General features: G+C 46.4%; 2 protein-coding genes across 5 annotated transcripts in view; one reads left to right on the top strand and one right to left on the bottom strand.

Annotated features, from left to right (window-relative positions):
* Positions 1 to 15,782, top strand: part of slc25a26 (solute carrier family 25 member 26) — a 45,417-nt gene extending 29,635 nt beyond the window's left edge. The window contains exons 7-12 of one of the 4 annotated variants that reach the window (XR_012955747.1): positions 1,749 to 1,818; positions 5,488 to 5,552; positions 8,890 to 8,963; positions 10,769 to 10,846; positions 10,992 to 11,155; positions 13,606 to 15,782. Coding sequence is in view for 1 of the 4 variants with exons in the window: in XM_076095762.1 (XP_075951877.1) it covers positions 1,749 to 1,818; positions 5,488 to 5,552; positions 8,890 to 8,963; positions 13,606 to 13,702 (306 nt within the window). In the remaining 3 variants the exon portion in view is untranslated. Of the gene's footprint in view, positions 1 to 1,748; positions 1,819 to 5,487; positions 5,553 to 8,889; positions 8,964 to 10,768; positions 11,156 to 13,605 lie in introns of all 4 variants that reach the window. The other 3 variants (XR_012955745.1, XR_012955746.1, XM_076095762.1) reach the window with 3 other exon arrangements.
* The window catches only part of lrig1 (leucine-rich repeats and immunoglobulin-like domains 1), a 33,279-nt gene continuing 31,201 nt past the window's right edge, over positions 15,656 to 17,733 (bottom strand). Inside the window, exon 18 of the mRNA XM_076095761.1 lies at positions 15,656 to 17,553. Within this exon, the coding sequence (XP_075951876.1) occupies positions 17,381 to 17,553 (173 nt within the window). The 3' untranslated portion in view covers positions 15,656 to 17,380. The remainder of the gene's footprint in view (positions 17,554 to 17,733) is intronic.

Here is a 17,733-nt window from a genome sequence, read left to right as displayed (position 1 = left end):
AGCGAGAGCCGCGGAACATTCAAGGGATTTTGTGTCAAAGGCACGATGGGAACTCCAATTTAACCAATGAGATGCACTTACAAGTGGCGTCTCACTACACATACGCGATGCACCGACACACTCGCGTGCTGAAGGACCTACCGCCTCTTTCCTGTGGGAAGTCGTCCAGGTGCAAACTGGCCCTGACACAAGGGTTCAGAGGTCAGAAAGTTTGTTTTCCCAGGTTTACCCCTTATTATTTATTCATGAGAGACTCGGAGAGGGAGAGAGACGGAGAGGAATCCCCCAGCGCGAGGCCTTTGATGTGGAAAACAAAATCTCCTTTTTAATCTATCCTCTAATGGAATACACATGACACATCCTGAGCTCGTTCACGCTGCCTGCCGGTTCTTCTCCTTTCTGTGTTTTTTGTTTTGTTTTCTGGTGTGTTTACTTGTTTGTGTTTGCATGTGCTGTGCAAGCACACAGGGTTTTTTAGTGATGTCCACATGTGTGAGAGATAGAAGGAGATAACATGTCGCCGATTAAACTCGCGGGGTGGGGGGGGCAAAGAAAGTATTAGTAATCGCTCCATGCTGTTGCTCAATTGCTCTCCCTGAGAAGTAATCATACCCCGCAACGCCCGAGGCAGCCGAGCTGTCCACATGCATTTTAATACGAAGACGAACCTTGCGTCTCCGCACCGCTTTGCTGAAACTAGTCGGGGGAGGAAGAGGGACCAAAGAGCTCCTCCGCAAAACAAAAACATCAGGTGGTTTCGGTCAGTAGCCGGTTGCATTTGGGCAAGCAGTCCTGTGATGTGAGCGTTTTTTACACACACAAAGGCTTTTCAAATGCACTTGAACTTTAATGTCACTTTTATTGACAAAATCCTAATAAACTGGCAACCTTCTGTTTAGCAGGTGTACCACACTACCAGACCGGATGCGACTGCATGGGAATTTCATTATCCACCCTCCACTTCTCAAGTTGTCAATATAAAGGCTTTGAACCAAACAGAGAAGTTGACCTGGAGGCACAGATAGTTTCAAGATAATAGTTTTATGTGTAAGTTACTGCCACTTCTAGCTTGTCGTTCTCCAGGAATACAATCGCAAGCATCATTACTCTACTAAACATGCGTAACAGTATGCTGAAGGAAAGGAGAAGGAAACACCAGTTGCTCCGCTCCCGAGTGTGTATTGTTGCAGTTTTGCAGCTTTTTTCTTTCTATGGGGTGTTCAAGTGGCCGACAGGACGACCTGGCCAGTGGCCCCAATGTAATTTGAGTTTCACACCCCTGTGTATGTTTTTACGGCTCTACCAACAAAATTAGTTGAGCTAAATGTTAACAAAAATAAGAGATTGTGTTGATATGTGATATGTGAATGTGCGTAGACACTCTGTACTTCAACGCGATGGCATCTGGACAAAATGTGTAAAGATGACGGAGTGGGGCCGCTGCAGCATATATTCTCATGCCTCCCTCTTGTCCCGTCCCGGTTCTTGGGAAACGAGTAGCATGACATCACTGGGGAGAAAAGGCTACACAAAAATAGCCGGACAGCCCGGTTCCCAGCTGCGTGCCCCGGACCCCAGAGCAGACCAAGGTTCACAATGTGTTTTCAATGCGTCTGATATCTCCACTAACTACAATCTTCTCTCTCTCTCTCTCTTTGTTTCCCTCCCTCTTTCTCCCTCTTTCATCATCCTCCTCTATCGACAACCCTCTCTTTCTCTCTCTCCACATTTCCCTCTCTTTCTCCCAGACTCTGTGGTCACGGAGGCAAGGTCACACGCTCTACTCTTGGCAGGCTGCAGTGTGCGGAGCTTTTGCAGGTGCAGGGGATTATTTGCTGCTTTGGGAAAGAAGCGGAGAAGGAAGAGAGAGAGGGAGGAGGGGGGGGGGGGGGGTGGAAGAGGGAGGGAGGGGAAGGGAGGGATGGGTGGATTGGTGAATAGATGGCTAGGAGGGCAGGACAACTTTACCCAAAGCCACATTCTTGTCAGATTCCACAAAGGTGAGCTCAGCTGGCAAATCACATCCTCACCTGCTCAGCAGATCAGAGCAGAAAAAAGAACCGAGTAGAGAAGAATGGATGAAAGCAAATCCAGCCAATTCCTTAGACATTGCTCAGCGCTAAATGAGCACATTTTACTGCAGGGATTTTGCATTGTTGTCTCAGAAAATGCCTCATTATCATAGTTCTCAAGATACTCAGCAAAAAAAAAAAAATCAACCAAAGCAGGCCGAGTCTGAATGGGTATCAGGGGAGAGACAGACAACGAAGGGAGGAGACAGCGGGGATGAGAGGGGCCGGTTCCTGGGTATGGGCCCCTGCAGCTGTGTGACCTCCTGAGCACTGGGGCCTGAAGTGGTTTAATAGAGAGGGAGAGAGAGAAAGGCGCAGGAAAGGAGTGAATGAGGGGAAGTAGAGTGGACTAAAAACAAGATGAATAGGGGAAAGGACCAGACAGAAACTAGAGACTGTACATCAGACTGTAAAATACTAGGTAGGGGCTAGAAGCACAAGTCAAAGAGATTCAGTGATTGTCAATGTTTCAAATGTTGAATTTGAGCATAGTTCTGTGTTTGATGATCTTGTTTGAGTTCCATGTCAAGATAAAGGTCTCACATACCAAAGACAGATGTCACAGCCCAGTGTCAGCCTTATCAAGGATATGGTTTAACTGACTATGCAGGGAATCTGTCTGTCTGACTGTCCGGGATTGAAGTATTGTGTCGAATTTGGTGCAATTTGGACACGCGAGACTTTCAATATTAATAAACTGTTAATAAACACGCGAACAGTCCTCTGTCCCGCAGCGGGAACGGAGCTTCAGGGCTCCGCAGGCTGGAGCTTTTTCATTTACAATGTAATGCTGGGCACTTTAATACCTGATCATTAATTGTATTTTGATTCATAATATTTAGGAGTAAAATCTGAATCTATAGTATAACCTGTACCATCTCTCTATCGGGTAAATGTACTAGCACAATGTTTTCCTCTGAAGTAGAAGTTGTATACAGTTGAGTTGCAGATGTCCGGGGGTACAATGATTTGATAGAGAGGCATTGGCAGGGAAAAAAATATATTAAATGGCCAGATACTGACATGAAGGCACACAAAAAAACAAACTTGTCTTGTGCAGTAGGCTACAGTTTCACTGTAACCAGAGAGAGTGATATAAATCCAGACGGGCCAGACCAGTCTACTGTTTGAAAGCTGGAACGCAGACCCATGCATAACCGAGAATTGATGGACCCGAACCCTGATTGGCAATGATTTCACAGCTGATTGCTATTATGTAGTTGATTTACAAGTTGTCAAAACAAAACTTTGCGTCCAACCTAATGTGTCTAATGTATGTGTTAGTAGCCTTATACCCTCCTTAATCCGTCCTCCTTGCCAAGAAAGCTGGCAAAACAAAGGTTTTCTGTTACTCCTCTAGCTGATTGGAACAGCATGGCAAATCCACTCATTATTTCAACTTGAAAGGCCACTTCGCTGTCAAGATAACTGATGACAAATGCTATTCTTTTAGAATCAGCTTTGTCATTTTCTTGACTCCTGATCAGCGCTGTCTGATCACGGCAGGGTCTTCTCGGATCCGATGTTAAACAGACCAGGGACCTATGCTAATAGAACTGTACTGGACCTGGACCCGATTGACCGCATAAAACGGTGGATTCAAACCTGTACAGGTCCCGGGTCTTGTCTTGCGTCCCATCATCTATCTTTTTTTCCTCAGTCTTCACTTTTATCATGATGAAAAAGGCAGAACCACAAACAAAATGCATATTTTCAGAAGAACACTTCTGCAGACCCGTCCGTGGAGCAGTTGTTGGACGCTTTCAGTCCATAACTCTTGCGACGCCGCAACACGCCAGACAGGAAAGGAAGGTCGAGGTTAGCTTCTCCAGGGGCGATGGAGACATGGAGGTGAAGGACAGAAGAGGGGATGAGGAAACGGCACCCCAAGGAGCTGAGACGTGGCCCTGCGCCACCCCACCTGGACACGGTCCACGCTGGGAGGAAGAGGAGAAAGAAATCAGAATAGAATAAGAGAAAGAGGAGACTGGCGATATGGATTAGTTGGTGTCAGACAGACATGCAGAGGGAAAAAGATGTCGGATAAGGAACTGACTGCGTCATTTTGATACGAGTCCTAAAAACTTGTGTTGAGTTGTCAGAAAAAAAGAGTATTTCTTCTGTAGTATTATAGTATTCAGCTTAGAACAGACTACATTTCCAGTACATTGACAAAATTGTTAATACGTTACAGGAAAAATGATTGAACAATATCTAATTGGGAGGATAAAAGGCAATCTGTGCCGAAGGGAGTAGAGAAAGAAAGCGGTGGAAGGGGGTAGTGGGGTGGCAGTATGGGGGGGGGGGGGGGGGGGTCCAGCACAGGAATCAAGTTCACGTCCCTCTGCGACTGAGCTGCTGTCCAAGAGGGATCCTCAGGTTTCAGTCACTTCCCCTTACATCGCGCTTCACACTCTCTCTTTCAATCATACATAATCTGTTTGACACTGGAAATGCTCACACGGGCGCCTTTAGTCATCCTGAATATCTCCACTTGTAAGCTGCCTTCACTTACGACGCACTTGACCCCATTTGAGCCACCTAGAAGAAAAAAAAAGACCTCGCCAGAGACGAGGTTACATCACCGTCTGATTTGCGTCTTAACTTTCATCACATGGATTTTCCAGCCAAATTTAGATCCTCCACATTAGCGCTCCGTGTTGTAAGTCCTTCTTTTACTGCTGTCCAATAACGCTGCAGTACAGGCTGTATGTTTTTTATCCTCGCTGAACTTTTTTTCCAACCAAGTAGGAAAAAGAAACTAAAAATTGAAATCCTCAAATCTGTTAATGAGCCAGCATTAACTAGTAAAAGGTAACGGTGTGTTGCACCACACTGGTCCTAATGCTTTCCTGTATCCTCAGCTCACTTACAGTCACATTGCTCCTCGGTGGCCCATATGGAAATGTTTACCCGAGAGCAGTTGCTATGTTTGTGGCGGAGTGACACGCACACTCACACAGCGTTTCTCACTTTCACACACTGCGGCTCAGAGGGGACACCTCTGGATCGTGCCGCCCATCCAGCTTCCAACTTGGAGGGAAGTTGGGGTGTAACTGCTCGATAAAACTAATTGGAGGTAGTGTGTGTGTGTGTGTGTGCATTTGTGGGCCTGAACATGTACATATGTGTGTGTGTGTGTGTGAGACTTTTGTGTTTGTGTGGTGGGAATAGAAGTGTGTCCGTCTGGTTTTTGTGGTCTAATAGCAGGGAAGGTCTCAGATGGTGAATATTATCATTTTTATGAAGTAAATGGAGCAGAGGGCCAAGAGTTAATATGTTACTGTATCTGTGGTTAAGTAATTGGACTTTTTTTATGGGTTTATTTTCAATATTTAAAGGCTCTTCTAAGAGCAAAGAGAGGCCCTTTTATGTCAGCACTTTGCTAAGTGTGTGTGTGTGTGTCTTTTTTTAGGTGCAGTAGCGGCATTTGTTACCACCCCTCTTGACGTTGCGAAGACCAGGATAATTCTCGCAAAGGTACACACGCACACACACACACACACACACACACACACACACTGAGACCACACCACCTCCTCTGGCAGTGACTTCTAAACACCGCTGTCGGGTGATGCCTCGCAGGCAGAGAGCTGAGAGGGACTGCAGCCCGAGCAAATCTCAACAGTGTCCGCACACAGGACAAAGCAGGCTGTGGTAGCACCGGGACAGTAGTGAGACATACACACACATCTATCATCTGACCTGCACTATGGACAGTGTCGGTGAGACATGTTTGGGTACATGGTTAGTGTTAGAGCGAGGACTTGTTGCTGCTCCAGAGGAATTTCCATCTCAAGGCTGCTTGTCACTGAGAGGTGAACCAGGAGGCCAGTGTCCCTCCTGTTAACTCCTCCACTCTGTCCTCTCTCTCTCTCTCCCTCTGTGTAGTGGTGTCCCTCCTCTTCCTCACTCCATCCACCTCCTCTTTCACTTCTGGCTCACTCTAACTGTATGTCTGGCTTCCCTCACTGTGTGTGTGTGTGTGTAAAGGGTAGTGAGTTCAGAGTTACCCCCAGTCAGCCCCCCCACAATCACACACACAAACACACACACAGACTGTCCTTGGAGAAGACGCAGTGTTCCGTTCCTGCCCCCCCCCCCCCCCCCCCCCCCACCCCTCCCCAACCCAACAACCAAACTAATTAATGAGATACTTGAATTAACGAAACAGTCAGACAGTATTGATCTCTTGCGAGAAGCCGTTGGCTGTAGGTGGAACTGCACGGAACAAAAGCTTCCTGTAAACATTGTTTGAAATGCAGCTGCTGTAATTCACCACCAAGCAAAGGACTTGGCCTGCGCTGCCTCAACAAAGCTCGCTTATAACTTTATAAGGCCAAGTTTTTGATTCCCTTAAGTCGGCTGATAAAACCCCAGCGCTATGTATTCACTAGGTATTCAACGAAATGGAAGCCAATATGATACATTGTATCTATTCAAACTGGAGGTTTCTGTGTTCACAGTCCATCCAGCGTGGGTTTCCTGTTTCAATCTGTGGAATAGTTTAGTAGTTTGTAAATGTTTTTTCTTTTTCTTTTCTTTGATTTTCTACACTTTTACGTGTTAGCTTTCTTTTTAAACATGGAAACGTAGTCCATTAGATAGACATGACAAAAGAAACATCCTTTGTGCACCTTTCAGGCTTTTTTAGTCTTTCGTCATGGACAAAAGCGGCACGCTAATAAATTTGGTGGATTTGGATTTAGTCGTCAAGTTCAAAAAGAATGGCAATATGTCACTGAGCCATTTATATTTGACCCAGCCAGCACAAAAATGAGTGCTGCAAAAAAGTATTATTTTCATTTTTGATCCGTAAATAGTTTTCTCACTCCATTGATCGCTTTGTCTCGATAATATCACAAAATAGTGAAACCTGCCCATCGTTATTTCCTAAAACCAAAGACGATGTCTTATTTTCACCAACTTAAATTCAGAGACATGAGTTTACGATCACATATGACAAAGAAACGCAGCAAATGTTTGGCATCTTTGCTTGTAAAATGATGGATTGATTACTAAGACGGTGTCGATTCATTTTCTGTCAATCAAATAATTGACAGATTAGTTTCAGCTCTAATAAAAATGTACGAAAAGATACAATTGTAAATGTGCTTTGTGTAAGTTATGAGGCCATGAAATATCTTCAAAGCAGCATAATTCAAAATGGACTTTGTAGTTCAAATTTCCATTTCCACCTGAAGTGCCTCACCTTAAAAGGTAACATGTCCTTTTTTTTTTAAAAACTGTGTCAGACTTTAGTTTGGTTTCTATCTTCAAATTCCCACAGCAGCAAGGGAGGACAAGTCCAGGCAGGAGAGTGTTTGGATACAGAGAGAGAGAGAGAGAGAGAGAGAGTAAGGCTGGTGTTGATGGGTATGGATAGTTTGGCTTGGACGAAGGGGAGGAAATGTGGGTGTTGGAACTTGTCACATTACTTTCCGTCACCACAGTAGCAGAGGAGAAGGTTCTTTCTCTCCTGCGCCGGACAGCATGAAAGAATCGTGTTGTGCAGTAGGCAGCCTGGCGCAGGCGAGGTCAAAGCGGGCGGATGTCCAGGACACAGCTGGACTTGCAAAGCCCCCCCCCCCCCCCCCCCCCCCCCCTGCCCACACGGCCCTGGCGGCAGCACCAGAAACATCCCTGGCACACCACGCTGCTGCTGCCCGCCTCCTACGCCGCTACCGTACAACACTGCTCTTCTCCTCAGGCTGGCATGGTTCCTGCCAGTGCACCACACTGCTGCCATCAATGTCATGTTCGCTTCGCTACACTCCACTGCAGCCAATTGTGGCAAACACAGGAGTCGGTGTCGGGCTGGCATGGTCCAACACCTTGTTGAACACTCGTCGCTGTTGTTTAATTTCATTGCATGCATCACTGTGGATGCCGAGAATGCGGAGAAGGTCAGCATCAAGCGCGTGTCTTTACTCGCACATGATTGTGATAAACTCGGATAACAAAGCAGGAAGCCAACTTAAGCAAAAATAAATGTATATATTGAGCTGCCTGAAGATGTTTTTGTATGTCAGCATAAGGTACACAGGTGTGTGTGTGTGCGTGTGTGTGTGTGTTTGTGTGTTTTGGACACCCTCTTCCTCCATTCCCCCCTTCCACCGCTCCACAGCGGTGAAGGAAAAGAAAACTTGTCAGATGAGTCAAATCTCAGCCACCTGTCTCCAACAGAAACATGAGGAATAGGGGTGTTTTCTTTTTTTCTCCTCCTCACATGAATGAAATGTGGGAATCTTCTTCTCGTTCCAGCAGATCTGGGAGTCGCAATTTTCGGCGGACGCCGCAAATTGTTTCCAACACGCTCAGTGAGCTGTAGCCGCACGCACATGCACTCCTACTCGCTTCTTTCTCATTCTACTGTGCCCTCCGCTGTCTCTTTCTGTTTCTGCCACCACCCACCCTCACTTAACCCCGACTGGCCCCATCCTGCAGCTCTCGTCCCCCTCTGCCACTCCACAGTGATGGATTAAAAACTCCCTGGCCGGCTAAGCCGTATTGTGTAAATATAAGTTCCAGACTGACGGGCGTGGAGGGAGACGGGGAGGACTTGTTGAGTGTGTTTTTGGGTGGGCAAATGGCAGGTGCCTGGGTGGGTGTTGGAGGTGTCACCTTCGCTGACACAGCTGTCCATGAGGAGAAACAGAGGGAGACACAGAGGAATGAAAAGAGGGAGAGGGGGGAGTCGAAGGAAGCTCAGCTGAGGAAGACTAAACAGGGTGTCTGTTGGAGAAGCAGGAAGTGAAGGAGACGATCCATCCGTCATCACGCCTCTATTTTCCTCTCTCTCCCTCTCCCTCTCCAGGCCGGATCGACCACAGCGAGGGGCAACATCCCGCTAGTGCTCCACGAGGTGTGGAAGAGCCAAGGCCTTTCAGGGTGAGTGTGCGTCTTCATGTTAGAGATATGTTCAAAGGCCATCGTGATCGTTTAACACAGAACACAACCTGTTTTATCCCAGCCCAGTTAAAAGACCTTCTATTTCACATGATTTGATTTGACTCCGCCTGATCCCTCACGTAATCAAGTTTGATGATAGAGTTGCTCTTCTGGGGGGGGAGGACATGAATTTATAGCCTCGGCTGAAAAATGACATGTTTAAAAGCTTTTCCTGCCCGCTTGCTGCACTGTCCTATTGATTAAGGTGTTTCAGGGGCCAAGAGGACGGGTTTATTTGAGTGTTTTGATGTGTTTATGATGCCCACCGGACAAAAGGCCAGGTCTAATGGGGCCGCAGAGGGCTGCCAGCACTAAAACAAACCCTCAGCCGCGGTGAATAATTCGCCCGCTTGTGCACAAGCCGCCATCATTTAGTTAAGATGCACCTCGGCTTAATGCCCGTTGCAGATTTGGTTTGGGGCCGAGCCAAACACCGGTGGGACATCTCTCTCCGGCTCTCTGTCTCACAAACACACTCGTAAACACTGTGTTGTTGTTTTCTTTGTGTAGACTGCAGTGCTGGAATCTAATCAAAGACAAATTGCATTTCAGCTTTTGTATTTAATATGAGCCAAGGGTGATTCCCTACAAACTGCTTTCAGAATTCAGTAATAAGCCAGCCTTCAATTTGAATGAAGCTCATGTTAGAGACGACTGCACGATCTCAATGAGCTGATAGTTGGCGGGCCCTCGATGCAAAACCCTAAATCCCTCTCTCCCAGCTGCAACAGTGACCAAGTGGTAACGTACAGGGGAGCTCTTTGATGCCCGTCTCCCACCTCCGCACCACACGGCAACCTTTGATGTTGTTCTTTCTCTCCATCCTCCTCTATCTCTCCCAACTGTCCTCCGGGGCCAGCTGTAGAACTCACTCACATTGTGCAGCCCAGAGAGCATGCACCGTGAGCTCTACAACATGATGAACTCCTGGAAAAATAATCATTCTCTCTCCTGATATCGATGTAACCGGAGAAGGTGGAGAATGAGGGGGAAAAAAAAGCAACGAAGAGAATGAGAGTAGAGAATGAAACGCAGAGACAAAAGAGAGTGTGTAGAGAGCAAAAGGAGGGGGGGGGGGGGCCAAAGGCCCGGTGGTTGCGCTGGTGCATGCCTGATACAAATTGCCGGGGCTTTAAAGCTGTAATTATGGTAATGGGCCCAATTGCAGTGTAGTGAAGCTCTAAAGTGCTTCCATGTGTGCGCCATGCCCCAGAGACCCCGGGTTAGCAGAGAGCAGTGTGGAGCTCACACACCGGCCTCCCCCAGTTACCAAACTGCACCGGGAATCGTGTCAAAACAAAAGACTAATAAGCGGCGTGTCCTCCGGGCTGTGTCTGCTTTGTGCCTCATGTGAAGCAGGAAAAGTAAACAAATGACATGTTTGCGCCGCATCCACACAACAAAGCAGAGGCTCTGGAAATCTGTGGTGAGCCTTATTTGTACTTTTATGGCATCGGGACTCTTTGTTCTTTGCCGTAACAAATTAAGTTGAACAAGTTGAGCACTTTTGATAATTGGGAAACTATAGAGTATTACTAGACTTATGAAGGTGTGTTGTTGGCACAGATGTGCAATGCGCTCCTTTCCCAGAGAACAGCCCTAAAGCCACAGACACAGTCTGTCTCCTTCACTGTGTATGTGGTGTTTGGAAGGACAAATTGGTGTTTTGTGCTTTTTGGGGAAACTGCTGTAACATCTTTGTTTTTGACTTGACTTTTGTTATTAATATCCATCTTTTGTCCCAGAAATTCAAGTACTACTGAAGGACTGTGTGTAACATCCAGCTGATGTATCGTTCTCTGTTTTGATGAAGACCCACAGAGGTTAAAACTGGTCTCTTTCTTCTGATTTTTCCTAATGAAAAAGTTGCATTACCCCAGAATTTGTTCCTGCTCCTACACAAGTGGCAGAAATGTGGTCCCACATTCATTTGAGGATTTCCACCCTTGTCTTTTTCACGAGTGCCAGCATTTGTTTCTCAACTGCAAGCCACGACGAGTTCACCGCTGCTCTTCTGAAGTCTCCTGTCGGGCCTCGACACTATATTTAGTCCCGATTCCTCAGGAGAGGTGATTGACCCGACAATAGGGAGATGACACCTCTCAGTGGCTGGCCAGGCTGTGATGTCAAGAGTGAGTCAGGGCACCCGGGAGAGCCGAGAGGGGGGGGGGGGGGATATTTGAGCTCTGGCTCTGCTCTGACGTCTCAGAGTCCACAGGTGGGTCTGATCCCAGACAGGAAATGTAACAGTAGTCAAGAGAGCTGAGACAAAACAAGAGCGTTGAGTTTAAAATTAGTTCATTCCTCACACTGGTGGCAATCAGGCCCATCACATGAGAAGATGTTGCGTCTACTGTGTTGTTTAGCTGTCTGTCTGCTCAGTGTACACGTTTTTTGTGTCTTTGTACTTTGATTCGCTTTGGATATCATGTATAATATCCTTGTGTGAGTAATGCTAAGTAATTTCCTGCTGCGGGTCTGTGACTTACGTTTCAGCAGATGGTGATGGAAAGCTGTGTTGAGATGGAAAGAGCATGCTGACGGGCACGACAACAACGTCTGACTAATGTCTCTGCGTGTATTTGCAGCCTTTACACCAGTCGTCCGTGCTTACACAAACGCACTCAGATTCTCCGTCTCACGCATACGCTCTCTTTTAGGCTATCCCTTCACGGGCTGACTTTTAAAAACACCCGATCTGGGCCGGGGCATTCTGAAACGTGGAGTTGTGTGAATAGTTGGGATGGCTGAGAGATCCCTGACACGCTGTCCAGTCACCCAAATCTCATATTTACAGTGAAAGCTGCACTTTAAGTGTCAAAGCACTAAATCAAGGTCCACTTTCTAGCTTTATTTTTCTGGAGCAATGGAAACTTCTTTATTGATTGTCAGCATAGAAGTGAATGCATCATTGCAAAAGATCATGGAGTGTAATGCTATGAGCTCTAGATCAATCCATGACGGCAAAATGTGATGAGAGAGTGGAAAGACTAACCAAGGTCAAAACGTCTGCCCTAAAAAACGGCCTATTAGAGAACCTTCTTTACAGTATCTGCTGAAGCGCACCTGATAGAAACCAAACTGAACTTTCAGATGATGAATGCAGACAGAGATTTTGTGTGCGTAGACGTTTCTCCTCACGCAGTCTCACAGGCACACATCCACAAACACGCAATACTCTTCATCCGTTACATCTGGCTTGGATAGGGCCCGACCATGTGAGCGTGGGGGCGGATTGGCAGGCGGAAGGTGTTGGTAGGCAAATTCACGGCGAGGGAGAGAGACAGGCAGAGAGGAATGGGGAAATAAAAACGCAGAGAGAGAGTAACGAAAAGGCAGAGAAACAGACGAAGTGAGCGCGTGTCTGAGAAGTGGATGACACAGCAAGAAAAGGGAAAACGGAGGAGAAATCCCCCAACAACTGAGCCAGCTGAGGGGGCCGTCGCTGGACAGATAGACGGGGAGAAGTGGATGGACAGCAGAGGGACATGTGTGGATGTGATTCGGCCATCAGTCATGCACAGAGAGAGAAGGAAGGGGGAATAAGAGCTCCAGGGAGGCCTCGGGGTGAGGGCTTGAAGCCTAATCCCAAAAACAGCTGTGTGTAGCAGGAAGGGTGGGAGAGGGGGGGATGGTTGCTGGGCTCTCTCACGGCAGATCACATCCTCTGACCCCCGCAACGTCAACGGCTTCTTGTTGGGCCTCCGTCGCCGTAACTTGTTGCCCTTTCTGTAAAGTGGCTCCACCAACAAGGCCTCACGCCTGACCCGCTCCCATGGAGCCTCTGCACCCGAACACGAGGCCCTGCTTCCACGCAGGCACCGTAAATCACTCACAGATACTTTCTATCGGTGGAGTGATACCCGATACGGCCTGAGCTGCCCTCGGCTCTGTTCACAGGGTTTTTTTTCTGTTCGTGGGGATAATTAAAGTTGCAGCAGGCGAACTTTGGCGAAGTACAACAGAAAAACCTACTTCCTTCTGCAACTGTTTCTGCTAGATGAGGTTCAGGTGTGTGCAAATATATTATGTGGCAAACATAAGAAAATGCAAACATTTTGGGCAAAATAAACAAATATTTTTCAGCATTGACACATTTCTCTTTGTGGCTTTAGTAAGAACCTTGTAAAACTAGCTCAAACTAGTCATACATTTAGCTATAAGTCTTTTTCGAGTTAACACAGTTAAAAATGTCACAAAAATATAATGAACCTTTAGTTTCAATCAGTATTAATTATCTATATATCTATACAGTGTATGAACATTGAAATTAAATGATGAAAACAGTGAATGAAAGAGTGATCTTTACTGCTATAATAGTACTGTTTATCATATAACGGTTGCATGCATTGGTTAGTGTGTCAATCATAAGTCATATACAACTTAAACACTATACTGTATCTCACTAACACAACTTTTATAATTTATGTCATGTTATTGCAGTACACGGTGATTGATTTCAGTGTTTTTTTCAGCAAAATCCAAATATCTCTTAGATACCGATTTGCTTTGAATTTGCATCAATAATAGTGATTTCAGAATTCATATATCCTGCATCGCTTGTTCCCTTCTTCCTCTGCAGTCTGTTTGCGGGCGGCATACCGAGGACGGCCTTCATCAGCGTGGGAGGTTTCATCTTCCTGGGAGCCTACGAGAAGGTGCGCCGCTCTCTGCTGTAGCAGCTCGTCCTCTGCGACTGTCCCCGAGTCCCGACTTGGTGGACGGGACAGCAGGTGGAAGCGACTCCGGAAGCAGCGACCTCGTCCCCTGGAGGAGTCGTCCACAGGCCTGGGGGCATTACCCAGGGTGCTGCATTCCTGCTCATCAGTGCCCTGAGTTTAACGGGCTGAGCGCACACAGTTCTGTCACAACACCAGTGGTTTGGTTAAATGGAGCCACGCCCTGTCACATGAGCCATCTTTACTGTTAAACATGTATGTGTGTGTGAATCAATGAGTTGTGGTATTAAAGACGGTCTCTTTTTATGATTTGAGGTGAGGTTTGGTGATTCGGTCCGCTGTAAGCTACCCTGGAAATCTCCCTCTACTTGGTTTCATGATCTTTTTAATGTTTTATCCATATTTTTCTCTCTGCTGAGCCAGACCACCTTTATTAAGAGACCCACCGGGGAAGGGACACCATTGTTAAATCCCCTCCGGAGCACAACTGAGCTCATCCACCTGCAGGAGCTTTAATTTAACACGTAAGAAGCATTTTTTTATTAGTTTGGGGTATATCTGTCGTGCTTATTGTGAAATATTTGTATTAGTTGGCTTGATTGGAGCTCTTGTCGAAATAATTAGTATACAGGGTGGCTTCTTAATCTCAAACCTGTGAAACTGCAGGCTTATCCACAATGTGTTAATCAATAGAGCAATGGTGTAACATAAGTAGCTATAGTTTTGTGAGGAAATGTGTTAACTCCTCTATCCAATGAAGGTACTTATAGTACGCGTTGAAAAGATGGATTTTCACTGTAAAAAGTTATTTGTTTATTTGCTTTCTTTCTGAGAGCTATAGGTTGATACTGCTATTGTGTCCGTGCTTTAAACAGGTAGCCACAGCCAGCATCCTGTTAGCTTAGCTTAGCACAAAGACTGGCAGCAGGGGGAAACAGCTAGCCTGGCTCCGTCTAATAGTAAAAGCCACCTACCAGCACCTCTACAAATTGAACACGCAGTGACTGCAGCTACAGTTCTACTTTTAATGTATTTAAGTCCGTTTCTTAAATCATTTAAGGGTTAGACAGATTACTTAGGAGTCGCCCATGTAAACAAAGGGGCAGTTCACCCAAATCTGGTTTTCTCAGGGATTCATTCAATGGTCGACATGTTTAAGAAGCATGTTCTCATTTGTAACTTTTTTTTTTTCAAATTTAGAGCACACAGCTATCCAAAATAATGTATTACACGACTAGAAGATCCCTCCTCTGCGTGTCAGTGAAGGATTATTTAAATGATATATGCAGGAACGGTTCGTGTCGGTGTGTTTTCCCTTCTTGTATTGACTGAATGAGCTGTGTGGTCCTTGTAGTCACCACAGAGGTAAAGCTGAAGAGCTGGTAAAGGAGACGGACGGCCTCACAGGTGGGGAGTGTTCGCCATGCTGCTCGTCCCTGGGCTGTTGGGACAACAATAGTCGGCGTGTGATTGGTGGAAGCCACGGGCCGGTAGCGCGTCAATCATCCCGTGACACACATCCATCGGGAATGCAAAGTCTGGTCAGCAACTGACCCTCAATCAGCCCGACTTGATGGCAAATATTTTAAACAGCCCGCAGAAGGAAAATAAATGCCTGCTGTCTTTGGAGCTCCAGGATTTTGTGTGTGTGTGTGTGTGTGTGTGTGTGTGTGTGTGTGTGTGTGTGTGTGTGTGTGTGTGTGTGTGTGTGTGTGTGTGTGTGTGTGTGTGTGTGTGTGTGTGTGTGTGTGTGTGTGTGTGTGTGTGTGTGTGTGTGTGTGTGTGTGTGTGTGTGGCTTTGAGGATCAAGGTCTCTGGATTTCACATCTGTGAATTGATGGCTTCTCCATAACCTCTCTCACATGTGAGCAGGGCTAAATGCTGCCTCAGCTCTTTTGGACTATTGTTTAACACTCCTTTCATTCTGTTTATATATAGAGGAAAGAAAAACGGGCAAAACGCTCCCAATAATAGCAAAATGTGATTTTTTTATTAGACACTTCAATGCCATGTTAGACACTTCACGGTTTCAGCTTTGACATTGGTACAACGGTTTTCAATAAATTACTCAGAACGCGAACTGCACCTCTCTCTCTCTCTCTCTCTCCCTCTCTTGTCCCTTTCACCTGCTCCACTGGGATTGGTTTTCCCAGCAGTGATCTCTGACCATCTCTTGATAGGTGCTGTCAGGTGTAACCAGAGGAGCGTGTCCTCCGGTTTACCTCGATAAGGCCACTGGTAACGGAACACAGTTCAGACGAGTGGCACGCTGGAGAAAACGCACGCATGCATTAGGCAATGTAACTATACTTTTGACTGAGTTCTGACCCTGTGTGTCCAGGGACTGTGACAGTCCTGCGTTTAACCTCCCAAGTTTTGTTAGAGCACATTTCACAAGCTTTTCCCAACTGTTCACAGCATAAACCTTTAGCTACCTCCAACGTTATCGGACTGTAGCGACGATGAGAAAGTTATTGTCCCATTGCGGTGATGCGACAGAGGCAGAGCACCCCCGCCGCTCACCTGTGAATGCACGACGGTGGATGTTGAGGCACATTACAGCACTAACAACAACAACAAAACAGGCCGTCAGCCTAAGTTTGGGTGCAAAAGTCACTTTCTGAGACACTAATCAAGAGTCAGAGACGAATGTTTTCTCAGAGCAGCTTCTCGGTTACTTAGTAGTATTGTGAAACAGGTGGAAGAGCCTCAATGGAACGGTATGTACTGTCGACTTTCACCGTGACAAAATAAGAATGTCTCCTCACAGGTTTTACTTTCCGGTCGGCCGATAACAATCTACTCGTTTATGACGGGAATACAAAAAAAAAGTGCTTTAACCTGACGGCCCACAAATATCCCGGCATGAACCACCTGACGTACCAAAAATAAATTGACATCAAAGCTCTTCCTTCATACAATAACAATGGATGTGAACTGTGTTTCTGTAAGGCCATGGTCGGCAGCGTTTGTCCAAAACAGAAAAAAAACAACATTCAAGTGCAATCAAGTGTTTGTTTTGTTTGCGATAAAGAGCGTACCAGTATCTCTCTTGATATATGCGATTACAAGTTGGGTTTTCTTTGATCATGCATTAAGGCACCGCAGCTGAATGTTGGTAAAAGCTGAAAAAGGCTGTTTGTGTTTTTGAATAAAAATAAAAATACCATCACTCCTTTCTTTGTCATGCACATAAATTCAAATACTCTTTTGTAAAAGTTATATAATATATAATATAAGAAAACTCTTATGTACAGTCAAATGTCCAAAGGCATATTTCTCTTCCCCCCCCTTGCACAAACATACACTGTACAAGATTCCCTACATTTACATGCTTCAAATGCAAGTCACATTTTTTTGGAGCTAGAATTTTTATTGGTCACCTCCCAAAAAGGAAGGTTTTTAAACTATGTACAGCTGATACGCTCAGATGGGACGCCACCCACACAAGCTCCGCCTTCAAAACTCCGGATGCCCCCCCCTCGCTCTTCACTCTCCTGGTGCTCCCTTTTCAGTCCAGATCCAGGAGGGCTCAGGATCAAATACGCCTCGATATGAGGTAGCAGTTTATTTCCCAGTGCAAAAAAAAAAATGAAAAGTCCTCTCGGCTACTGCGAGTCAGCTTTTCGGGCTGGATGGAGCGCCTGCTAGTCGCTGGTTCTCCTTAGGGGGGCGCTGTCATTCTGAGAGACTGAGGGTGTGTCCGTTGGACAGCAGAGTCTGCCTGAGCTCAGACTCGCAGTCACTGTCGAGACCGCCGCCGCGGCTCGTCACGCCGGGCAGTTTCACCGGCTTGTGGAAGGAGTCCTCCAGCGACGGGGCGCACGCCGGCGTCTGTCCCGCTCTGCTCACTGACCGACAAAGAAAGAGAAGGCGGGAGGGAGGGAGGGAGGAAGGGAGAAGTCAGTGACGAAGGCATGTGTGCGGACAAATATGCATTCAGCTTTAGGATACAGAGGGAGTGGAATGTATGCATAAGGCTGCCGCGTTGACATGTGAAGGTGAGAATTGATATTTGGAGGCCAATTCCA

Source organism: Anarhichas minor, unplaced genomic scaffold (assembly GCF_050575085.1).
Source record: "Anarhichas minor isolate MPS153535 unplaced genomic scaffold, ASM5057508v1 ptg000021l, whole genome shotgun sequence".
In the NCBI taxonomy this organism is placed as follows: domain Eukaryota; kingdom Metazoa; phylum Chordata; class Actinopteri; order Perciformes; family Anarhichadidae; genus Anarhichas; species Anarhichas minor.
This window is presented reverse-complemented; position numbering and strand designations above follow the sequence as displayed.